Consider the following 27,197-nt stretch of genomic DNA (forward strand, 5'->3'; position numbering starts at 1 on the left):
TCAGAAGCCTTTTATCACTTTTCATGTGACCAGCACATGATGTATACAGTATGTGCACTGCTTGAAAATTTTATCACTTCAATTTGTTCCCTGTAGCTACTGCCTGTTACGCCAACTAGTTCCCCATATTCAGGGTTATATATTTAACTTTATAACAACAAAATATAAAACTGTGGTTTTGGATTAAAGATATGCATCCATTTATTTTAAACTAAAGATAGATAGATATTAAAATTAATATTTGATAGATTTGATCTAAGGCCTGAATTTTAATTCAGAAAATGGAATGGCAAGACAATTTGAATATTCTTTATCTTGGGGAGTCTTCAGCTCTCCAAGGTGCTGCAAAAAATCTGACTTTCTACCAGTATAAGACCATAAGACAAAGGAGCAGAAGTAGGCCATTTGGCCCATCGAGTCTGCTCCGCCATTTTACCATGAGCTGATCCATTTTCTCCTATTTAGTCCTGCTCCCCTGCCTTCTCACCATAACCTTTGATGCTCTGGCTACTCAGATATCTATCAATCTCTGCCTTAAATACACCCAATGACTTGGCCTCCACTGCTGCCCGTGGCAACAAATTCCATAGATTCACCACCCTCTGACTAAAAAAATTTCTTCGCATTTCTGTTCTGAAAGGGCGCCCTTCAATCCTTAAGTCATGCCCTCTCGTACTAGACTCCCCCATCATGGGAAACAACTTTGCCACATCCACTCTGTCCATGCCTTTTAACATTCGAAATGTTTCTATGAGGTCTCCCCTCATTCTTCTAAACTCCAAGAAATACAGTCCAAGAGCGGACAACGTTCCTCATATGTTAACCCTCTCATTCCCGCAATCATTCTAGTGAATCTTCTCTGTACCCTCTCCAATGTCAGCACATCCTTTCTTAAATAAGGAGACTAAAACTGCCCACAGTACTCCAAGTGAGGTCTCACCAGCGCCTTATAGAGCCTCAACATCACAGTCCTGCTCCTATGCTCTATTCCTCTAGAAATGAATGCCAACATTGCATTCGCCTTCTTCACTACTGACTCAACCTGGAGGTTAACTTTAAGGGTATCCTGTACGAGGACTCCCAAGTCCCGTTGCGTCTCAGAACTTTGAATTCTTTCCCCATTTAAATAATAGTCTGCCCGTTTATTTTTTTCTGCCAAAGTGCATAACCATACACTTTCCAACATTGTACTTCATTTGCCACTTCTCTGCCCATTCTTCCAATCTATCCAAGTCTCTCTGCAGACTCTCCGTTTCCTCAGCACTACCGGCCCCTCCACCTATCTTCGTATCGTCAGCAAACTTAGCCACAAAGCCATCTATTCCATAATCTAAATCGTTGATGTACAATGTAAAAAGAAGCGTCCCCAACACTGATCCCTGTGGAACACCACTGGTAACCGGCAGCCAACCAGAATAGGATCCCTTTATTCCCACTCTCTGTTTCCTGCCAATCAGCCAACGCTCCATCCACGTATGTAACTTTCCCATAATTCCATGGGCTCTTATCTTGTTAAGTAGCCTCATGTGTGGCACCTTGTCAAAGGCCTTCTGAAAATCCAAATATACAACATCCACTGCATCTCCCTTGTCTAACCTACTGGTAATTGCCTCAAAAAATTGTAATAGGTTTGTCAGGCAGGATTTTCCTTTAAGGAATCCATGCTGAGTTCTGCCTATCTTGTCATATGCCTCCAGGTACTCTGTAACCTCATCCTTGACAATCGACTCCAACAACTTCCCAACCACCAATGTCAAGCTAACAGGTCTATAATTTCCTCTTTGCTTCCTTGCCCCCTTCTTAAATAGCGGAGTGACATTTGCAATCTTCCAGTCCTCCGAAACCATGCCAGAATCTATCGACTTTTGAAAGATCATCGTTAATGCCTCCGCAAACTCCACAGCTACTTCCTTCAGAACACGAGGGTGCATTCCATCTGGTCCAGGAGATTTATCTACCTTTAGCCTATTCAGCTTCCTGAGTACTTTCTCTGTCGTAATTGTGACTGCGCACACTTCTCTTCCCTGCCACCCTTGAGTGTCCGGTATCCTGCTGTCTTCCTCAGTGAAGCCTGATGCAAAATACTTGTTCAGTTCCTCTGCCATCTCCTCATCTCCCACTACAATTTCTCCAGCATCATTTTCTATCGGTCCTATATCTACTCTCACCTGTCTTTTACTCTTTATATACTGAAAAAGCTTTTAGTATCCTCTTCAATATTATTTGCTAGCTTCCTTTCATAGTTAATCTTTTCTCTCTTAATGACTTTTCTCTCTTAATTATCTTTCATTTATTTTTATAATTCACTTTCTGTGGCCAGATATGGCTCATGTGGTCTCATACTAAATCATAAGTTAGAGAAGCAGAACTAGACCATTCGGCCTATCAGTTTAACCCACCCTGTTAGTGTAGGCTGAATCACTGCTCACAGATTTGAAGGAGCTGTGCTCAGAACCTATGGCAGAAATCCCACAGCCTTAGCGACAAAGTCCCTAAGAGCGGAACCTTCTGGAAGTTGTCCAAAAGCACACTATCTAAAAGGCATCCAGTGCCGAGGTGCTTAGTTCTAGTCCATCCAAAGAGAAAACAATTACTTCATGACTAGTCATTTGAGGGCACACAGACCAGGTTCTTTTACCTAGCCAGTTGGTTCAGGGCCTGGTAGAGCAAGCAGGAACTCTTGTTGAGTCTACCTTTGACTTTTTGAGTCAGTTATTTTTCTTAGCAATTTTTTTCACTCTGTCTAAACAAATATAGTTTCAAAGAGCAAATATCCCAAAAGAAATTGATTAGAAACCATATGTGTTGCTGCGGTCCAGCAATTGCTGCCTCGTGGGAGATTTATCAGCATATTAAATTTAGAAGGAATGCTGACACTGCTAAGAGCTAAATTAGGCCGACTGTGAAATTTGCAATCTTACTGAAGCTTGAATAATTGGTTTGAATTCAAGTTGCCTTCATGCTTCTGCTGAGATTTAACTTTTCAAAGTAGAGATTATTATGTTTTCTAACTCCAAAACATGAAACTAATCAAAATAAAAACACGGAGCTAGGAATAACGAGTCTAGTTTCATTTTTACTTTAACCAAGGCATGCACATATGACGTGGTAATATCATGACGTATGCAATTGTCTTATTTTTACATATAACCGGTAATAAATTATGTAAATGAACAAGAATGCTTAATCAAAGAATATATTTACAATATTACTCAAATACTATTGAAATATTAAATACACAACACTCCTCCCTACTTAGCTGTAAACTCCACCTCAAGATAGAATTAATCTCAGCTGTATACACAGTAGACTATATAATACAACTACTGTACACAGACATCCACAGCATAGTAAACTTTAAATTGTCCCATTCAGGCCTAAAGATTTAATCACTGCAGAGGATTTCTTACTCTTGTGGGATAAACATCTTTTCTGACAAGAGGATCACTCTGCTTAGCAGGTGAGACGTGGCTGTGAAACAATCTCAGGTTCTGGGGCTTCCTCAGTGGTGGTTGTAGGAGCTGACTCTGGGACCACAGAAAGTGTATCTAACAGCTCTGGACACCTTCTTCTGGGTGTGTTGGCACACTGAACAGTGAATAGCAAGCTTCACTGGATGATGTGGATCATAATGTGTGAGTACAGTATCTGCTATCACCATTTCCATTGCCTTTTGCAAAGCCACCTCACACTGCTTTGTCCATTGCTATTTCTTCCTGATCTGTAGTAATGAGTCCAAGGAGTGGAACACAGTAGCCAGGTTTGGCAGGAACCTGTTATAGTAGTTGACAAATCCTAAAAAGGACCACTACTGTGACATGTCCCTTGGCCTTGGGGAATCCACCACTGCTTGAATTTTCTCAACACACTTGTGTAATTCTTGTGCATCAATGGTGTGACCACAATAAGTGATGCTTGGTTTAAAGCATTCACACTTGTCACGTCATGCTCCGAGCCCATAAACTGCTAATCTTATTAATGCTGTCTTGAAATTTTGGAGAAGTTCCTTGTCATCCTTTCCTGTAACAATGATGCCATACAGGAGTGCCAGGCAGCCTTGCAATACCTGGTCCATAGCTTTCTGCCAGAGTGCAGGTGCAAATACCACTTCGAAACTAAGCCTATTATAGCGATAATAGGATCCCTTTGTGAGTGATTATGGTAAGCAACACTTTGGACATTCCTCCATCTCCATCTGTAGGTAGGCCTCAGCTAAGTCCACCTTGATGAAGTGCGTCCCTCCAAAAAGGTTCACAAAGATATTCTCTACCCTGGGCAGAGGGTACAGATCTACCTTTAGTGCTGGATTAATGGTGACTACAGGTCCTGATACATATATTCTTCTTGGCCAGTGAGACCACTGTCATTACCCATGGGCTCCACTCAACCTTGGAAAGGATTCCTTCAGCTTCCATGCGATCTAGCTTACTGGCTGCTTTATCATGGATGGTATACGGAACCAGATGGGCTTTGCAAAACTTGAATGCAGCATTTTCATTTAACACTATTCTACCATTGGTATGTTTGAGTTTTCCAATGCCATCCTTGAACATTGCTGTGGCATCATCATCCACTTAATTCACCTTTCTTAATTCACTTTCAATTGACTTTATTGCAGGGGATGTGGCATGCAAATGGTGGACGGATCTCCAATCAAGTTGTAGTTGTCTAAGCCAATCATGACACCATGATGTTGGCCCTCCTGTTTTTACCACATACAAGTCCAATGTGACTTGTTGGTTGTTGTATTTCACTGTTGCAAATGTCATTCCCACAGGAGTTACCCTTTCTCCAGTATAAGTTCTTAGTTGGATACCTGCAGACTTCAGTTCAGTATCTTTGAAATTCTGTTCAAACTCATTTTGTGCAAAGACTGAAACAGCTGAGCCCATGTCTAATTATATTTTAATTAATTTGCTGTTCACTTCTTTTGTTAGCCATATTGTGTGTCTCTTGTTAGCTATCTAGTCCTGTGTCACTCTCATCACTATCAGATTTTTTATTAACAGCATGCAGATTAGTGCTCTTTTTGAAACTGCAATTTGACTTCTAATAATTTTCTTTTCCTTGTTCAGCCCATTTATTTTTGTTTGCCTGAAATGCCCTTTGTACGTGTCCTCCTTTGTTGCATTTCCTGCACACTTCTCCTTTAAACCTGCATTGGTGTGGTGTATGTGAGCTCCTGCCTGCCACAATGGTAACACAATTGATTAGCCAGGCCTGCTTCTGTTAAGACGTTTTCAATTTGTTTTTGCTCACTTTCATTTTTGACTGCAACTCAATTTCATCTCTGTTCGCTGTTTCCAGTGAAACAGCAATTTCAACTGCTCTTTTAAATGTAAGTTGTGCTTCATTTAGGAGCTCTTTTAAAATGCTTTCTTGTAAGATTCCACAAGATAAATGATCTTTCAGTGCATCAATAATACCATCACTGAACTGACAATGCTCAAACAATCTCTCAAAGTACTGTTCAATTTGCTCAGTGTATAATATCCAGCTCTCTATTGTGCAATTGAGCATGTCTATATTTCTGATGTAGCCAGCCATTCCTGCTTTTCACTTATTTATGATTATTATCACCTGGTACTCATTGTTTATGAACCCATAAATTTAGTCCATTTCTGCCTTTTTTTTAAAACTCCTCTTGCAAAGAGAAAAAACATGATTTTTTTTTAACCAAACTGTTTCTTGCTGCACTTATTAGTTAATTCGAATGTCTCACGTCACTTCAACAGGTAGGTAGTCATTACAGGCTCATTTAAAACATCCTCATCATGAATATTAGGTTTTGAAACTAATTGAAATAAAAATATGGAGCCAGGAATAACAAGCCTAGCTTCATTTTTACTTTAAGCAAGGCAAGCATGTATGACGTGGTAGCTTCATGACATAGGCAATTCAATTTATTTTACATATAACCTGTAATTAATTATTTAAATAAACAAGAATGCTTAATCAAACAATATACTTACAATATTATTCAAATACTCCTGAAATGTTAAATTTACAACAGAGATGATTAGCGAATCAACAGTTTAAATGTTAAAGTTCTTAATAGGGTAGAATTTTTCATTGAGCTTCTGGTGCAAAATAGCAGATACTGCATAAATTGCCTATTAAATACTCAGTTACACTGACTTCAATAGAAATTAATAAGATAACAAATTACTGATGAAGACCACCCCAGTCAAACAATTGCCCCCAGTACCTGTTTTATTTGTTCTTTTTAATATCTAGTAGTTAGAATCATAGAGCAATACAGCACAAGTACAGGTCCTCTGCCCCAACCAGTCAATGCTGACCATGGTGCCCATCCACCTAGGCCCAATTTTCTCTATACAGCTTATTCCTGCTTTTGGGGAAGTCCAGAACGAGGGGTCACAGTTTAAGGATAAAGGGGAAGCCTTTTAGGACCGAGATGAGGAAAAGCTTCTTCACACAGAGAGTGGTGAATCTGTGGAACTCTCTGCCACAGGAAACAGTTGAGGCCAGTTCATTGGCTATACTTAAGAGGGAGTTAGATATGGCCCGTGTGGCTAAAGGGATCAGGGGGTATGGAGAGAAGGCAGGTACAGGGTTCTGAGTTGGATGATCAGCCATGATCATACTGAATGGCGGTGCAGGCTCGAAGGGCCGAATGGCCCACTCCTGCACCTATTTTCTATGTTTCTATGTTTCTATGTCTACATCCTGCTTCTGTATGTACATATCCAAGAGCTCCTTAAATGATACTATTATACCCACCTCAACCACTTCCTCTGGCAGCTAGATCCACATACTGTACTCACCACTATCTTTGTGAAAAAGTCACCTCTCAAGTCCCTTTTAAGTCTTTCATCTTTCACCCTAAACCTATCCCTCATGGTTTTGGACTCCCCTACCTTGGCAATTTATCCAACTTCTCTATGATTTTATAAACCTCTACAAGGTCACCTCCCATTCTCCTACACTCCAAGGAATAAAGACGCGGCGTGGCCAACCTCCCACTATAACTCAGGCCCTCTATTCTGGGCAATTATTTTCTGCATTTTTCACACTTTAATGATGTCACTCTAACACAGTACTCCAAGTGCATCACATACAACTTGCAACTTAATGTCCCAACTCAAAGAAGATCACTGGGCTTTCTTACCATCCGCTCTATCAGTGATGCTATTTTCAACAAAATATGTACTTGTACTCTTCGATCCCTCTGTCCCATTACGCTCCCTCATGGCCTACTATTCATAGTTTAAGTCCTATGGTTTGACTTTCCAGACTGCATCACCACACTTCTCTGTACTGAAGTCCATTTGCCACACCTCAGTCCACTTCCCTAACTAATCAACATCCCCCTGTAATCTATGATATCCTTATTCATTATCAATACCTCCTAATTTTGTGTTGCCATCCACAAACTTACTGATCAAGCTTTACGCATTTGCCTCCAAATTACTTACAGTATATAAATAACAATGGTCCCAATATCACTCCTGCAGCACACCAATAGTCACCAGCCTCCATTCTGAGAAACAACCTTCAATCACCACCCTCTGCTTCCAACCTCCGAGTCAATTGTGAATTCCCCAAACCTGACCTTCCAGACCAGCCTGCCATGCATGACCTTGTTGAATGCCTGGTTAAAGTCCAAATAGACAACCTCCACTGCCCTACTCTCATCTACCTTTTTGGTTACCTCTTCACGTAACTCTATTAGGTCCATTAAGCATGACTTTTCATTGCCAAAGCTATGGTGGGTCCTCCTAATCGGAGTCTGTCTATCCAAATGCTGATATATCCTGTTTCTCAGAATTCCCTCCAGTAACATCCCTACTATTGATGTCAGACTGACCAGCCAGTAGTTCCTTTGCTACCCTTCTTAAACAACGGAATAACATCAGCACCTTCCTGTCTTTAGGAATGTTGCCAATGACTAATGATGAAGCAAATATCTCCACAAAGGTCTCCGCAATTTCTCCTCTAGCAGCCCGCGTTCTGATGGTGCAGTCAGTCAGGCCCTGGGGATTTATCCACCTTAATGTGCTGCAAGGCTAGGAATGCCACCTCCCTGTAATATGAATTTCCCTTAAACCTTCTCCCTCATCTCTTGATTATCTAATTTCCCTTATCTTTTGATTTTCTCCTCAGTAACCATTGAGGAGAAATACTCATTAAAAATCAAATCCATCTCTTATGGCTCAACGTATAGGGGGTACTGCTGATACCTAATGGGACATACCCTCTCCCTAACGACTCTTTTAATCTTAATATAGCTATAAAACCTCTTGGGATTTTCCTTAATCTAATCTGCTAGATCTATCTTATACCCTCTCTTTAAGAAAAACTTCAGATAGAAATCAGGAAGGTTATCAAGGAATTCACTCACCCTTGACCCCCTAAATCTGACTGTGGCATGATTGAGAATCAGACTTTACAAACGAGAGGCTAGATGAATTGGTATATTAGAAAAGTATTTGGACACTTATGTTCACTTGACCCACCTCCAACCTTTTTCCTCTTTTTTTTTGCTCATTGGTGTAGCTTTGCTACAGGAACTACCTGATCTACTACTTTTGTGGTAATTGCTTGATGTGAATCCAACCTTCTATTTTCCCCTCAACTGTTAGTAACACAATTCAGTTTGGTAAATATTGGGCCCACAATCTATTGACCTTTCTTGTTGCAAATGAACAGTGAATTATGTTGTTTCGTAAAATGTGACCATTTTGGCAGAAGAGATCATTTTTGGGTAGTAATGGTTTAAAAGCCAAGTCCAAATTTCAGTTACTTCTCATTTTCATAGGACACAATAGGTGAGAAGGATAGGAGAAATACAATGGTTATGGTAGAAATCAGCTTTCTGAAAACTTCTGATAGGTTAACGCATAGGGGGAGGAGTGCAGTAGTGATAGGGTACTTTGCCTCCCAGGTGCCAGAGTCAGGGATGTCTTGGATCTGGTCCACAGCATTCTAAAGGGGAAGGGTGCAAGTGTGAGAAATGTACACATTAGTACCAATAACAAAGGTGTGAAAAGGGAAGAGATCCTGAAGAGAGAAATTAGGAAGTTAGGTAGAAAGCTGAAAAGCAGAACCTCCAGGGTATTGTTGGGGTACAGGACCTCTGTATTGCTGCCTGTGCAACATGCCAATGAAAGTAAGAATAGGATGATTTGGCAGATGAATCCGTGGCTGAGGAGTTGGTGCAAGGGGCAGGGTTTCAAATCTCTGGATCTTTGGGATCTCTTCATGGGAAGGTATGACCTATACGAAAAGGACAGGTTACACCTAAACACGAGAGGGACCAACATCCTTCTAGGCAGGTTTGCTAGAGCTGTTGGAAATTTGTCAGGCGAATGGGAACTGAAATGATAGGGCTGAGGATTGGGCAGTTGGTATACTAGTAGATGCAGTGTATAGTTAAGACTGTGAGGAAGGACAGGCAGATGATAGGGCAAAATTGCAGACAGTCAAATTAGTTGAAGTGTAACATGGGGGCAAAATGGAAAAGGGTGATGAATACAGGGCAGAAGGTGTTATATTTGAATGCACGCAGTATACGGAATAAGATGGATGATCTTGTAGCACAGTTTGAGGTTGCCAGGTACGAGTTTGCGGGCATCATTAAGTCGTGGCTGAAAGAAGATCATAGATAGGACCTTACATCCAAGGGTACACATTGTATCAAAAGGACAAGTAGATAGACGGAGCGAGTAGGGTAGTTCTATTGGTAAAAAATATTAAAGCAAATCCTTATAAAGAAGTGACATAGGAGCAAAAGGTGTAGAATCCTTGTGGGTGGATTTAAGAAACTGCAGGGGTAAAAAGACCCTGATGGGAGTTATATACAGGCCTCCCAATAGTGGCCAGGATGTGGGATACAAATTACAATGAGAGATAGAAAATGCATGTATAAAGGGCAATGTTACAATAGTCATGGGGAATAACAATATGCAAGTAGATTGGGAAAATCAGATTGGTGCTAGATCCCAAGAGATGGAATTTGTAGAATGCCTACAAGATGACACTTTAGAGCAGCTTGTGGTCGAGCACACTAGGAGAAAGACAGTTCTGATTGGATGTTGTGTAGTGAACCAGATTTGATTAGGGAGCTAAGGAACCCTTGGAAGCAGTAATTACAATACGATAGAATTCACCTTGCAGTATGAGAGAGAGGAGATAAAGTCAGATGTATCAGTGGAGTAAAGGGAATTACAGAGGCATGAGAGAGGAGCTGGCCAAGGTTGACTGGAAGGAGACACTAGCAGGGATGACGGCAGAATAGCAATGGCTGGAGTTTCTCGTGGCAATTCGGAAGGCACAGGATAGATACATCCAAAAGATGAAGAAGTATTCTAAAGGCAGGATGAAGCAACTGTGTCTGCCAAGGAAAATAAAATCAGCATAAGAAACAAAAAAGGGTGCATATAATATGGTAAAAATTAGTGGGAAGTTAGGGGACTGGGAAGCTTTTAAGATCCAACAGAAGGCAACTAAAATGCCATACAGACAGAAAGGTAATTCAGCCCCAATATAAAAGAGGATACCAAAAGTTTCTTCAGATACTGTAAATAAAGAGTAAAAGAAAGGCAAGAGTGGATATCAGACTATTGGAAAATGACGCTGGAGAAGTAATAATGGGGACAAAGAAATGATCGATGAATGTAAGTATTTTTTGTCAATCCTCAATGTGGAAGACATTAGCAGTGTTCCATAAATTCAAGAGTGTCATGGGGCAGCAGTGAGTGCAGTTGCTATTACTAAGGAGAAGTTGTTTTGTAAATTGAAAGATCTGAAGGAACATACGTCCCTGGACCAGATGGACTACAGCCCGGGTTCTGAAAAAGGTGAATGGTGGAAAAAGAAATTGTGGAGGCATTAATAATGAACTTTCAAGAATCACTAGATTCTGCAATGGTTCTAGAGGCACAGAAGGTTGCAAATGTCATTCCACTCTTTAAGAATGGAGAGAGGCAAGAGAAAGGAAATTGTAGGCCAGCTATCCTGACTTCAGTGTTCAGTGATTGGGAAGGTGTTGGAGTCCATTACTGAGGATGTTTCAGGGTACTTGCAGGCACATGATAAAATAGGTCAAGGTCTGCATGGAAATCTTGCCTGACAAATCTGTTGAATTTTTTTAAAGAAATAATAGGCACAATAGACAAAGGAGAGTCAGTGGATGCTGTTTACTTGGATTTTCAGAAGGCCTTTGACAAGGTGCCACACGTGAGGCTTTTAACAAGGTAAGAGCCCACAGTATTACAAGGAAGATACTTGCAGATATAGAAGGTTGGCTGACTGGCAGAAGGCAGAGTGGGAATAAAGCGGGCCTTTTCTGGTTAGCTGCTGGTGACAAGTGGTGTTCTGCAGGGGTCGGTGTTGGGACTTCTTCTTTTCATGTCATACGTCAATGATTTAGATGATGGAATTGACGGCTGTGTGGCCAAGTTTGCAGACAATACAAAGATAGATGGAGAGGCAAGCAGTGTTGAAAAATGGGGAGTCTGCAGCAGGACTTGGACAGGCTCAGAGAATGGTCAAAGTATGGAGAAGTGTTGGTCATGAACTTTGGTAGAAGAAATAAAGGTGTAGACGATTTTCTAAATGGGGAGAAAGTTCAAAAACCAGAGGTGCAAAGGGACTTGGGAGCCCGTTCAGAATTCTCTGCAAGCTATCTTGCAGGTTGACTGGCATCCTAGCTGGCCGTGTCGCCCGCTGGTGTGGGAACTGTACTACCCTCAATCGCAGGGCACTGCAGAGAGTGGTGCAGACAGCCCAGCACATCTGTGGATGTGAACTTTCCTCTATTCAGAACATTTCCAGCAGCAGGTTCGGAAAAGGGTCTGGAGGATCATCAGAGACTCCAGCCACCCCAACCACAATCAGATGCTGCTTCCAGCTGGCAAACGGTACCGCAGCATTAAAGCCAGGACCAACAGGCCATCAGATTTATCAATACACACTGATCTGATTGCATATCTAACTGTACATTGTATCTGACTGTACATACATATATACTACACAATTACGTATACAATCTTAGTATTTGGGCAATATCCTCCCACATTTCCCTTCCTTATTGCTTGTGCATAGCGATAGAGATGCAACACAAAGATTTTTACTCCCTCATGTTGTGAGATGAATGAAAAAAGTAAAAATCCTAATTCTAATTCTAGTTCTGAAAAGCTTGAGTTGGTGGTAAGGAAGCATAATAAGTCGCATATGATCGAATGGCGGAACTGACTCGATGGGCTGAATGGCATAATTCTGTTCCTATGGCTTATGGTCTGATGGTCTTATAATACAGAACCAATAGGAGGGCTGCAATTTAGCTAAAATATTATAATAAATATTGGTGGTAAAATCTTATAAGTGCTCTTAGTATGTTAATTTGCTCTTAGGCATTGGAAGGAAGCTTCAAGCCTCCATAAATAAAAGTTTTTCCTAACATTGCAAATTAAAATAAATAAATCAATAGGTCCATCAAATAGCCTCAGGTGCAGTGATCTCAATGAATCATTAATCCATGCTTAGTGATTTGAATGCAGACAGCATGCAAGCTTTGTACTGCTGTTCATTTATATAATCGCTAGTTATAGTTGGCATTCACTGCAGTGCATGCCTCATCAGGGAAAGAATGTTATCATTAGTGAATTAAAGCTGGTTTGTACTACTTAAAGCTAGTCTGCATTTCTTTCAAGGGAGGTGGTTTGCAGAAAAAGTATTCCAACATGACTTGTGAAACTGTCACTAATGATATAATGTGGAAAAGAGCAAGCTCCAAGATTCTGGTCTCTGCATGGGAACCATTGTCTGAAAGAGAACAATTTAAAAGCAACGTAATCAGATGGCATACCTGTCACATTCTGCACAAGTTGTACATGGAGAGAGCTGTGTAAACAACAAAAGGCTTTCTAACAGTATCTGATTACAGCATCACAAGAAGTTCAATGGCTTCATAAAAGAACAGAGAAAACATCCTGAATTCCATATCTCACCTCAGCAACAAGACCAGCAGTTTGAAATATGGCTCATAGAGCCACTCACCCATCAGTAGCCCAACAATTTTCTGCATCCATATTCTGGTTACTGGATAGCACTGTCAAGGCCAACATTTATTGCTGATTCCTAATTGCCCAAGGAGCGGTGTCACCAAGATGCCTTCAAGCACCAGATCATTGAGGGTGCTCCCATAATGCTTTAGGGTAGGAAGTTCTGGAATTTTGACAGAGCAATGGCAGCACATTTTTCAGGCCAGAATGACGTGTGACTTGCAGCTGTTGCCTTTGTCCTTGACAATGGTTGTGAACAAGCTGCTGTGGTTTCGATTGTGTAAAGTTTCTTGATTGTTGTTGGAGCTGTATTCACCCAGGTAAGCAGAGGACTTACTACCACTCTCCCAACTTGTGTCTTGTAGATGGTGAAAAGGCTTATGGGTCTCAAAAGGTGAGGCATCCACCTCCACTAATCACTGGAAAATTTTCACCTTGATTTTATATTTATAACTTTCTTTATTTCCTTATGATATATGAGGCCATTTGGCCAATTATTTCTGACATCAGACCCATTTACAATATTTCCATTCCTTCATCAATTCTCCCCAATTCTCCAGCCACACACCTGCGCTGAAAGACATTTACAGCTGCCAAGTAACCTACTAGTACAACTTTGGGAGAGGGATAGAACCAGAGGCCCTGGGGGAAACCTCTATGGAGAACATGCAAACTCCATACAGACAGTACAAGAGGTCAGAACTGAAGTTGTGTGGCATCAGCATTAATTGCTGCACCACTGTGTCACCCAATCAATTCAGACTTACAGGGACCCCTCAATGTCGCACTGAGCCCTGTGGTCCTTGGTAAAAAGACAACCAGTTTCACCTTACCTCTGGGATTTTCTGATTAGATCCGAAGCCCAATGTTCCTGGAAAATCCCAAAATGGGATTTGGCGAGCAGCTTACTGTGACTTGAAGGCACTATTGAAAACACTTGCCATTACTTTACTGATGACTGACTGATAGACTGACTTGGTGATATTAGACCAATTGGATCGATGAGTTACTAGAGCCCAATCTGCACTCTCACAGACATCAGTTGCCTCTTAGGCTGCAATGGAACCAGATGCAGGAAAGGAGTGGTGGAGGAAGGAGGAAATTCACAGAATCACAAAATAGTTCCATCACGAAGCTGACTACATGACTAGTTCTATATGGTCTTATGGTTTCTATGCATGTAGGTGCAGATAGCCCCACTTCCCACATTTCTGCATGGTATTTCCTTTTACTGCCACCACTACCATGGTAAGCTGTGCATTCCAGAACCCAATCACTCTCCCTGTAAAAACAAAACGTCACTTTTGCTGCTCATCTTCATTCTATGTCCTCTGGCTCTTGACAATATTGATGATCTGTTCTGTCTATGGAGTCATGATTTTTAAAATACTTTTATTTGAAAGGGAGTATGAAAGAATTAAAATGGCTGTGATTAAGTGGAGTAAAAAGGTCTTTGAGCTGAAACACGAAACTCAGTTTCTCTTTTCACAGGTGTTACTTGATCTTTTGAATATTTCCAGCATCTTTTGCTTTCATTGCTGATATCATATCAAATCTTCTCCTAGCAAAAGACATCCCAGCTGGTCTAGGCCTGTTTTAAGGACTGCATACGTCAATGGTCTGGTGAGGCTATCTTCTCCGACATCTCAAATGGCCAGCAGCTTTATGGTCAAAAGGAATCCTCCTCAGAACCTTCTCCAGCTGGGAAAGGTGAGGGAGGGGATAGGGATAATAGTGGAATGGGAGAGGGAGCAGTCCCTGTTGCCAGACATCCTTCGGAAATAAAGCAAAGTCAGGGATAGAAAAACAATTTGTGGACTGTGTATATATAGTCATAGTATCATTCATACTCAGTGCTGAATTAAATGATGAAACAAATTATTAGAGTGATTTAACCCACGCTTAGAAAGTTGATAGGTTGGTGTTGGTACATTTACCTTGTATAATGCTGACGTGGATGCAGATCCAACAGCCAGTGCGACTCCCATGATTGAATCACCGTGGAAACCATCTGCATATGCCATCATTACAATTCCAGTAATTGCCATGATTACAGCAACTATCTAATGTCAAACAAATGGGGGAGGGATAATAAGAGAAATAAAAATGTTTTAAACATTCTCTCAAATTTTCTTCATGATTAAAGTAAGCAACTCTCAAGTGTATCAGGTTATCAAGCATAAGAACTTTTAATGTAATTTTGCCTCGTCTTCATATTTTTCTATAATCCCCATGCAGATGCCAATTTTAGTTAGTGACAATACATTAGTGTAAACAGGCATTACACATGAATGGATTTTATTAATTAAACAGCCAATTTCAATTTATAGATCTACTTTCAGAATTTTCAGTGGTTGACAGAAAGGAAAAATAATGTTCTTACCGTTTTCTCCAGGGATGTGAAAATGATCTAAATATCACGAGATTAAAGAAACCAAGACTGCAGACATTTGGCAGTATTTCAAGATAGGATGTTATATCTTTTTAAAGTATTATACTGGAAATTAATGGTTCACATCCAGGAATCTCTCTACTTATTTCTTGATGAACATTTCCTGGTGACAAATCTTGTTAAACTCCTGGCAGAGTTTTGCAACTAATAAGTGTGAATACGGGTGGTACAGTAGAGCATCGGTTAGTGTAATGTTTTACAGCGCCACAATTCTTGTGCTGTCTATAAGGAGTTTGTATGTTCTCCCAGTGACATCATGCCTCTGGATGCTCCAGTTCAAAAAAAGTAAAGGTGAGTCGGTTAATTGGACTCATGGATGCAATTAGGCTGGAACAGTTTGCTACCATGATATATATCTCAAAATTTAAAAAATTAAAAAGGGGTGGAATGGTAGCATAGCAGTTAACATGACACTATTACAGCTCAGGGCATCAGAGTTTGGAGTTCATTTCCGGCGCTGTCTATACATTCTGTCTGTGACCATAATTGTTTCCTCCGGGTGCTCCATTTTCCTCCCACAGTCCCAAGATGTACCAGTTAGCAAGTTAATTGGTCATTGTAAATTGTCCTGTTAAATAGGTGGGTCGCCAGGTAGCACGGCTCATTAGGCTGGAAGGACCTGTTCTGCGCTGAATCTCTGAATAAATAAATTAATGCCTTGTAATCGTTTCTTTCCAAAGTTACACTAAATAAAATTGAACTTGTGGATTATTATTATTGCTGTTTTTTTGTGCTGGGAGGGGGTATAGATATGTTGCTATTGTCGTTTTTTCCTGCGGGGGTGGGGGATTCTGGGGTCTGCTAGTTTAGGTTTTTTTTGTTTGTATTTCATGGCTATCTGGAGAAGACAAATGTCAGAGTTGTATTGTACATGCATTCTTTGACAATATTGATAACTCACCAGAAAAAATATGAGAGGAATTAGGAATATAAATATATAAAATCACAAGATATGTTAGGTTAACTACGTAGATCATATACACCACAAGCCTATCATTGGATTAGATATCACTAGATAAAAGCAAATGAAGCATTATACTTATGGCACTCACATGGTTTCATGAAGTGTGAAACATATTCAATTGTCTTAGAAATAGATAGGATTCCTATTGGGGAAGATCCATGGTTATCTCATAAAAAAACATCTGTGCTATGTAAAATATATCATGTAAAGTTGCAAAGCTTTTCATGCACCTACTGAACAACTCTAGAGTTAGCAAGTAGGGTACCTAAAGGAAAAGAAAGTTCTATTCCACAGCATACCATTTTATATGCATGGTTGTATCCATATTGACTAGGAATACAAAAATTACTTGGTAGTATGAAGAACCTGACCATGTCATATCCACCGTCACACAGAACCGATCAATGTGATCAGAAAATTCTCTAAAATATTGACTGAAATAAAATAATTTATACATGGTTGTAAAGGGTAAATCCTCAAAATTGTTTCAAAAGCCTCACTATTTTGAGACACTGAATTTACTAATGTTGTTACAATAACCTTAAGCAACAAAGGACATTTATGGCAGTAATGCCCTTGAAATCTTGCAATAAGAAAATTCTTAGATAGTGTTCAACATGTGATATCTGTATTAGTTATAAGGCAAATCCAATGCAGAAAATGCTATCAGATTGTTTTTTTGACTGCTGTTTGTCTCTGTTGTTCTTGGTTAGGTAGAGTCATAGAGTCGTAACAACAGAACAGAAACAGGCCCTTCAGCCCATCTCTGTGCTGTTCTATTAATCTGCCCAGACCATAGCCCTCCATACCTCTTCCATGCATGAGCCTATCCAATTTCTCTTAAATGTTGAAAATGAACCTGCATCCACCACTTGCGCTGGCAACTTATTTCACACTCCCACCACTCTTTGAGTAAAGGAGATCCCCCTTATGTTCCCCTTAAATATTTTCCCTTTCACCCTTAACCCATGAGTTCTAGTTGTAGTCTCACCCAACCTCAGCAGAAAAAGCCTACTTGCAATTACCCTCATAATTTTGTACACCTCCATCAAATTTCCCTTCAAATCTTCTACACTCAAGTGATTAAAGTCCTAACCTTCAAGCTTTGCATATAACTCAGGTCCTCATGTTCTGGCAAAATCCTTGTAAATTTTCTCCACACTCTTATTTACATATTTCATGTAAGTAGGTGACCAAAATTGTACACAATGTACCAAATTAGGCCTCACCAACATCTTATACGATTTCTACATAACATCTGATCTCCTGCACTCAATACGTTGATTTCTGAAGGACAGTGTGCCAAAATCTTTCTTTACGACCCTTTCTAACTGTGATGCCACTTTCAAGGAATTATCCCAAATCCCTCTATTCTACCACTACCCTCAGTGCCCTACCGCTCACCGTGTAAGACCTACCCAAAAATGAGTTAAGAAGATTTTAATTTTTTAAAAGCATGTGACAATGTATGAAATGAAATTGAGTGCCATGGTGTCTGAGTAACTTTCCAGCGATTAATTGTTACAACAGGCAGCAATTCAGCCAAGGCAGTCAGAATGATTTATGAACTGTAGATATTTCACAGAACATGATTCTTTTTCCAGAAGAAAAATCAGCGGTAAGTAAATCTGTTTCAGCATGAATATCAATGTTCACCATTTGTCACTTGTCAGGACTCTGCTTGTATTTCAGTGTACTACACAGTCAGAAATGTAAGCAATTGGACTAGAGGTCACCACCATTGTTGTGGCTAGAGTTTGATTCTACTCATTACTGTTGAAATGTTCTGGCTGTGAAATCAGGGAAAGTCTGCTTATAAGTGATGGAGTAGTCATGTCACAAACAAGATAGGGAACCAGCTGGCAGGAGGACAGGTGTGCATTTTATCCCAACATTTCGTGGAAACAGAGCACTGTGTCTCATAAAACTACAAAAATTAACCTGACCATCCCATATAAGTTGAGAATAGATCAGCCTCAATTTCAACACAGAAGCTGATTCCGTTCAAGATAACTTTGAATATATCACATGAGAGCATCCACATGAGAGTCAGGATTCCAACATGATTCGAAGGGGAAAGGTTGGAAGTTTCACCTCGCACCAACCACAGGAGTGAAGCACTCAGTATATTGGATCGCATGTCTGACAATATTACTTTAAACTACCTGGCTGCAGGCTCCCAGAATGAAGAAATGAGTACACAACAGGTCACTCCATACAAATGGATGTCCAAGATACATGAAAGCTTGCAGACATAATTCTGTTTTTATTTTTGCTTTGCTCAGAAAGTCAGGAATGCTTAGACCATAATAGTCGGACCATAAGACACAGGGGTAGAGTTAGGCCTCTTGGGCATCAAGTCGACTCCACCATTCCATCATGGCTGACTTATTATCCCTCTCAACCCCATTCTCCTGCTGTCTCCGCGTAATCTTTGACGCTATGACAAATCGAGAACCTATCAACCTCTGCTTTAAGTAACAGTGACTCAACCTCCATAGCTGTCTGTGGCAACAAATTCCATAGAAATGGCTAAAAAAATTCATCCTCATCTCTGTTCTAATTGGACGCCCCTCTATTCCGAGCCTGTGCCCTCTGGTCCTAGACTCACCCACTATAGGAACATCTTCTTCACATCCACTCTATCTAGGCCTTTCAATATTTGATAGGTTTCAATGAGATTCCCCCTCTAAATTCCAGCAAATACAGGCCCAGGGCCATAAAATGCTCCTCATACATTAACACTTTCATTTTTGGAATAATTCTTGTGAACTTCCTCTGGATCTTCTCCAATCCCAGCATATATTTTCTTAGGTAAGTGGCCCAAAATTGCTCACAATATTCAAGTGTGAGCAATGCTTTATAAAGACTCAATATTACCTCCTTGCTCTTATATTCTAATCCCCTTGAAATGAATGCTAACATCACATTCGGCTTCTGACTTAATCTGCAAGTTAACGTTTAGGGAATCCTGCACAAAGACACCCAAATCCTTTCACACCTCTGATTTTTGAATTTTCTCCCCGTTTAGCAAATAGTCTACACCTTTATTTCTTCTACCAAAGTGCACGACCGTAAACTTCCCTACACTGTATTCCAACTGCCACTTTTTTGCCCATTCTTCCAATCTGTCTAAGACCTTCTGCAGACTACCTGCTTCCCCAACACTACCTGCCCCTCCACCTATCTTCATACTATCTAGGAACTTGACCACAAAGCCATCAATTCCCTCATCCAAGTTGTTGACATATAACATGACCCAATGCCAACCACTGCAGAAAAGTATTAGTAACCAGCAGCTACCCAGAAAAGGTCCCCTTTATTCCCTTTCTCCTCCACTTTATTCCCACTCTTTCCCTCCTATCAGTCTTCTTTCTAGTATCTTTCTAGTAATAACGAGCTCTATCTTGTTAAGCAGCCTCATGTGCAGTACCTTGTCAAAAGCCATCTAAAACATCCACTGACTCTCCTTTGTCTATTCTGCATGTTAATTCCTCAAAGAATTCCAACAGATTTGTCGGGCAAGACTTCCCCTTAAGGAAACCATACTGACTTTGACCTATTTTAACAATGTGTCCCCAAGTACCTCAAAACTTCATCCTCAATAATTGACTCCAAAACCTTCCCAATCATTGATGTCAGGCTAACTGGCTTATAACTTCCTTTCTTCTGCCTCCCTTCCTTCTTAAAGACTGGAGTGACATCTGCAATCTTCCAACACACAGGAATCATTCCCAAATCTAGTAATCCTTGAAAGCCAAAGATTCAAAGTACATTTATCATCAAATTTTTATACAGAATACAAGTTTGAGATTCATCCTCCCACAGACAGCCACAAAACAAAGAAACACCGTGGAACCCATCACAAGAAAATATCAAAACACCCATCACACAAAAAAAGAACAATTTGTGCAAACGGCAAAAAGTGAGTGAACAACGCATAGAATATCTACATCAAACTAGGAGTCCAGGAGTATTCAGTTTAGTTCAGTTCAGCGCTGTTAGCCAACTGTTGGCCACAGAGCCAGTCTTTGCCAAGGTGCCCCAGTCCATAACTATCGTCCATATCAATTGATGGCTGATCAAAATCGCTCAAAAGAGAGCAAAAGAAGTGTAACCAGAATCCAGAAACACATGCAACATGAGCCCAAAAGTGAGTCCACAGCCACGTGCCTAGCTGACTAATCCATGCAGCTTGGAAATCAAGGCTGCTGCACTTTCCTCCTACAGCAGATTGCAAGCCGACGAGGAAGACCTGTCAATTGCATGCAGTTGGCGCCAGACACCCTTCCAGACTCCACACTTGTCTTCATCGACTTCAACCATGTTGGAGAAAAGCAATGGAGTCATTCGTGGGCATTCCTGTGTCCAGGCTTCCAGACCCCCAGGCTGCGCACTCCACTCCCAACCTCACTGAACTCCCTTAAAGGCAGCAAAGTGCCAGATCGCTCAATCAGCCCAAAAACACACCATTAAAATGTAACTCACAGTTTCCAATTGCATGCAGCTTAGTAGAAGAATCATATTTGGAAGAAGAAGTAAAAGAACTAGTTTCGTGAACTGTGGGCAGGACATCGCCATTGGTTGTGTTGTTTGCTGGCACTGTCTTGGAGAACTGATGTCTCCACAACCTCTTCAGCTACCTCTTTCAGATCCTTGGGGTGTAGTCCATCTGGTCCATGCGACTTTAGACCTTTCAGCTTCCCAAGCACCTTCTCCTTAGCAATAAGAACGACACCTACTTCTGTCCATTGACACACTCAAATTTCTGGCAGATTGCTAGTGTTTTCCCCCAGTGAAAACTGGCACAACATGCTTATTAAGTTTGTACACTATTTCTTTGTCCCCCATTACAACCTCTCTAGAGTTAATTTTTCAGCAGTCTGGTATCCACTATCACCTCTGTTTTACTCTTTATACAGCATATTTGAAAAATCTTTTATATTATTAGCTAGCTAGGTTTCATATTTCAGTTGCTTTGTTAGTTGCCTTCCATTACTTCTTAAAAATTTCCCAAATTCCTCTGAATTCCTGCTAATTTTTAATATATTATATACACTTTCTTTTGCTTTTATGCTGTCTTTGATTTCCTTTGACAGCCACCGTTGCGCCATCTTCTCTTTGGAATATTTACTCACCTTGGGGATGTATCAATCCTGCACCTTCCAAATTACCGCCAGAAACTCCAGCCATTGCTATTCTGCCATCATCGTTGCTAGTGTTCCCTTCCAAACAAATTTGGCCAGCTCCTCTCTCTCTAATTCCCTTTACTCCACTGGAATACTGACACATCTGACTATATCTTTTCCCTCTCAAATTGCCATGTGAATTCTATCATTTTATGACCACTGCCTCTTGAGGGTTCTCTAATCTAACCTTAAGATTTCTAATCAAACCTGGTTCATTATACAACACACAATCCAGAACTGTCTTTCCTCTATTGGGCTCAAACACAAGCTGCTCTAAAAAGCCATCTCTACTAATTTTCCAAATCTACCTGCATATTGAAATCCCCCAAGACTATTGTAACATTGCATTTTTTACACTCCTTTTCTGTGTCTTGTTGTAGTTTGTATTCCACATCCTGGCTACTGTCTGAAGGCCTGTATATAACTCCCATCAGGGTCTTTTTACCCTTGCAGTTTCTTAACTCTACCCACATGGATTCTATATCTTCCAATCCTATGTCATCACTTTCTAATGATTTGATTTCATTTTTTTCAACAGAGCTACCCCACCCCCTCTGCCTACCAGCCTGTTCGTTTGATAAAATGTCTGTCCTTGGATGATCATCTACATTATTCCATATACTGTATGCATTCAAGTATCACACTTTTAGTCCTGTATTCATTTTGTCCCCATGTTATACTTCAACTTATCTGACTGACTGCAATTTTGCCCTATCATCTGCCTGCCATTTCTCACAGTCTCACTACACACTGTATCGACTTGTATACCAACTGCCCCATCCTCAGCCCTATTCTCCTGCCACATTAGTTTAAACCCTCTGCAAAGGCTCTAGAAAACCCACCCACAAGGATATTGGTTTCCCCCCTGGATTGGGTGTAACCCATCCTTTTTTTATATATAGGGCATACCTTCTCAGGAGGAGTTCCCAATGGTCCAGAATCTGAAATCCTGTCCTGTACACCAGTTCCTCAGCCACACATTCATCTGTCATATCAGCCTATTCTTACCTCACTGGTGTGTGGCACAGGCAGCAATCCAGAGATTACTACTCTGGAGGTCCTGCTTTTCAGCTTTCTACCTAACTCGCTCTATTTTCCCTTCAGGACTTCCTACCTACAGCATGTCATTGGTATCAATATGTACCCCAATTTCTCATGGCTATTCCTCCTCCTTTAGAATACTGCGGACCCGATCCGAGACATCCCTGACTCTGGCACTTGGGAGGCGACATACCATCTGGGTGTCTCCTTCACGTCCACTGAATCTCCTGTCTGCTCCTCTAACTGTGGAATCCCCCATCACTACTGCACTCATCTTCTCCCTCCTCCCCCCCCCCGACTCACAGAGTCAGACTCAGTGCCAGAGGCCCAGTTACTGCGGCTTCCCCAGTAGGTCGTTACCCCTCCCCTAACAGTATCCAAATCCATATGCTTATTGTTAAGCGAAATGGCCACAGTGTACCCTGCACTGGCTGCCTAGTCATTTCCCTCTCCTGACAGTCATCCTTGTAGCTCCCTGTAGCTCCTGTCTATCACTTTCTCATTCTCCCGTATGTGCCAAAGGTCACTGAGCTGCAGCTCCAGTTGCTTAACAAGGTGCTGCAACTTGATGCACTTCATGCTGATATAGTTATCTGAGTTTCCCGCAGTTTCCACATCTCACACAAAGAACATACCACTCATTCTCAGTGCACAAGCTATGTAGCAATAGACAAAGGAAGAGAAAAGTAAACTCATTTGGAACCTCTGCCTGTGCTTGCCCAAGCCTGTTCTCAACTAATCCTGTTGAGTCAAAGCCTGGCCATTCTAACACTGTCCACTCCAACAAAGGCTGCTCTGCTTCTACCTCACTTCTTTTTTTTTGGCCTTTGCTGAGTGTCCAAGAGATCATTATGATTGCAGCCTGCCAAGAGGTTCAGATAGGACTTGTTTGCTTATCATTAAGAAGGAGGACAAACCAGAATGGGTCTACACAGTGAGTGGTACAGTACTGAGGAGTACAGTAGGACAGAGGGATCTGAGAATACAGAGCCTTCATTACCAGAAAATGGCAGCAGAGGTGGAAAGAATCATAAAGAAAGCTTTTGGTTTCATAAACCAAAGTAGTGAGTACAGAAGTTGGGATGTTATGTTGAAATTGTATAAGATGTTGGTGAGATCTAATTTGGATTAATATATACAGTTTGGTCACCTATCTACAGGAAAGATGTCATAAAATTGAAAGATTGCAGGAAAATTTACAAGGATGTTGTCTGGACTGGAGGACCTGATTTATAGGGGAAGGTTGAATGAGTTAAGACTTTATTACCTTGGGCATAGGAGAATGAGGGAAGATTTGATAGAAATATACAAAATGATGAGGGGTATACATAGGATAAATGCATGCAGGCTTATCCACTGGGGCTGGGGGAATACCAGGTGAAGAGTAAGGAACAAGCTGCCAGTGGAAGTGGTGGATGCACGTTCAATTTCAACATTTAAGAGAAATTTGAACAGGGATGGGGGTGAGGATGGGAATAGGGGCCGACAAGGTTTGCAAGTGGCTTGAAAGAGATCACATTCTTGACTTTTTCATTTAAAGATCATTTCAGTTTTCAAATAGGCATTCATACACATTGTTCATTCACAGATGCATTAAACAGGTCACCAACATCTACTTAGAAATAGAAATATAGTAGAAGGCCATTCACCCCTTGTGCTTGCTTCATTTTTCAATATGATCATCATTGATCATCCAAATTCAGAACCCTGCTCCTACTTTCTCCCTTTATTTGGCTAATCAATATCCTGCCAACCTAACAGGTTATAACAAAACCCTGTAGGGGAGTTGTGAGATAGGCAACAGTAGCTGACTTTCCTTAAAAAACAGAGAAAATGACTCGATTCATGTAGTTATAGGGTATCAGAAGATGAAACAGGGGCACCTGCTAACCAAAAATACTTTCATTCCAGCAGCCTTAGATCAGTATTAATCAGTGCAGCTTCCACATGCACTACAGTTCCTTGCCTTGGCTACCCTGGAAGCTTCTAAACCCATGACCTTCATCACCAGGAAAGAATTGGGCTTCAGGTGCAGATTCGAATCCAAATCACACACCATTCTGACTTGGAATTATATATTACTGTTCCTTCATTGATGAGAATGTAGAATTACTGTAAATGTGTGGTTGAAGTTCAGTGAGAACTTGGTGAGCAAAGAGCTTTTTTCCATGCTGTCTCCCCTCTACAAATCTAAATCAATAGGTGCTGAATTACCAAATCATAAATACAGGATGAAGAGATTTGTACTTTCATGGGCAGTATTGTACCAATGACATTATCGCAAATAATCATTGCAATACGCATTCATTTTGCAGTAATTGACATAACTGCTGTACATTTAGGTAAGCCTATTTATTTTGTTGACAAGCTAAATACAGATTGACTCTGCTAAAACAAGATGTCAAAATAAAATCAATTCTAATTGCACATTATATTCCAATTGTTCCAAAGAAAATAATCAACAGTATAATAAAACAAAGATTTTAAATGAGGGAATTGCACAGAATAAATTATTAAAATATTTCTGTCAACATTAATTAGTTGACTGAATATATTGGTTCATTATGAATTCAGTCACAAATATTGTGAGAAAAGTTATAGAAATACAATTTTAACTGCTTCAGTTAGCAAATATGGTATGTCTGGAAAATTGTATTCTTGTGCATATTTCAGCAATAATACAAAATAGGAGAGAGAAAGGAAAGTAATTCCATCCATTTTGTCATTATTTTAAACTAATTGCACTTTTTTTCACTCCATACCTCTGCACTTGTATTTCACCACCCCTCCCCCCCAAGGCTTTTCGTTGTCCCAGCTCCTCTCCCTCATAAACCAGTTCCATTAAGCCAGCTTCTCACACCCTAACTCTCTTCCCTGACCCCCTTTTTCGCTCAATCAACATCATCTCCAGCTACCCAGCTTTTCAAATATTTCCCTTTTCTAATCAAGTGCTTTTTCTTCCTCATTGTACAATACAGCACCAACAATTTTAGCAAATTAGTTATACCCCTTCCCCCCCATCACTGTAATTATCTGGGATTTTAGCACAAAAGCTAAAGAAAAATTATTTTATTTAAAACCACAATACTGGTGTCTCTCTTAAGACCAATTCATAATTGCCATGTTAAGGCTGATCTTTTATTCTAACACCACCTGTTGCATTTATAACACTTCCCTTGATTCTCAGATTTCTAAGAAACTCTACTTCACATTGTGGTGTGCAAGCTGTGATTCTAACCAAGAGATCCAGCCATGGTCCCCATCCCACAAGCAAGGCTCTGCTATAGCTCCCACACATTCCTCAGACTTCCTCATTGCACAACTGCAACCAGCCTTCAACAAGATTCTTGCTGGGGTAGAACTAGTGCACAGGACAGATGCGATTTTGCTCAACCGACACAGCCCCCATTCCAGAACCAAGCTCATTCTAACCTCAGAATTCAGAGAATGGTAGAACATACACAGAAGAGTACAGGAACAGTCCCTTCAGCCCATAATATCTATGTCAACCATGATGCCAGTCCAAATTAATCCCTGCCAGCACATGGTCCATATTCCTCCTTTTCCTGCCTCTTCATGTTCCTCTCTAAATGCCTCTTAAATGTTGCTATCTCATCTGCTTCCATCACTTCCCTAGGCAATGTGTTGCAGACACCGATCACTCTCTGTGTAACCTTGTTACTTGTTCAATTTAATCATGAGTTTTAGACAGTGGTGGGATCGAATGTGATGACTCCTGTGGTTAAATATGTCCTCCCATGGCTGATGACGATATGGTAAAAATGTGTGATCAGTTAATTGCTGGCCTTGAACAACGTGCATTTATCAGTGAGCAAGAGATTATGGCAGTTTACTCAGTTAAAGAGAGATTGCTTAGACATAAACCTATGTTAATGAGACAGATGACACTTGAAGAAGTCCTTAAAAACGCTGTCTGTCGTAGTGCTGCTTCATAACTTGAGAATCCTGCTCCTGGCCCATCAGATACCTGTAGAGTATTTAGCTTTGTTTGCCAGACGTAATGCAACTTAACTGGAGGTACCTGTACGTATTTAGCTTAGATGGAATCTGTATATGTCCTGGAGTATTTACGTTCTACATTTATTCCAATAAGGCATTTACCATGTGTTTGATTTGGTTTGTTTGAAGCTGTATATTTTTATGTTTTATTGAATGTTTTTGTTGGAAATAAAATGTACTAGTGTACTTATGGTCTATAATTATCCCACTATTTCATTTATCAGTATATTACTCTATAAATAAACTGTAATAGTATCTGTAAAAGAGCACGGATTGAGAAAACCCGGAAGTTCTCTCCCCAGCACTTGTTGTTTGAGCATGTACAGACTTTTTTCTTGTCATTATTCCCTAAACAATACAGTATAACAACTATTTACATAGCATTTACATTGTATTAGGTATTGTAAGTAATCTAGAGATGACTTAAAGTATACGGGAGGATGAGCGTATTCTAGAGCTCCCCCCGGGTCCTAAAGTCCACCGCACTGAGACAGGTTAATTAT

The 27,197-nt window shown here is 40.5% G+C and overlaps 1 protein-coding gene across 7 annotated transcripts in view; it reads right to left on the reverse strand.

Moving 5' to 3' along the window:
* Positions 1-27,197, reverse strand: part of slc35f4 (solute carrier family 35 member F4) — a 162,570-nt gene that overhangs the window by 13,632 nt on the left and 121,741 nt on the right. For 6 of the 7 annotated variants that reach the window (XM_063049422.1, XM_063049456.1, XM_063049475.1 and 3 more), the window contains exon 4: positions 14,966-15,091. The exons of the other annotated variant lie outside the window; for it this stretch is intronic. In XM_063049422.1, the coding sequence (XP_062905492.1) occupies positions 14,966-15,091 (126 nt within the window). The remainder of the gene's footprint in view (positions 1-14,965; positions 15,092-27,197) is intronic. 7 annotated transcript variants of the gene reach the window in all.

The sequence above is a fragment of the Mobula hypostoma genome, chromosome 1 (genome assembly GCF_963921235.1).
Source record: "Mobula hypostoma chromosome 1, sMobHyp1.1, whole genome shotgun sequence".
Taxonomy (NCBI): Eukaryota; Metazoa; Chordata; class Chondrichthyes; order Myliobatiformes; family Myliobatidae; genus Mobula; species Mobula hypostoma.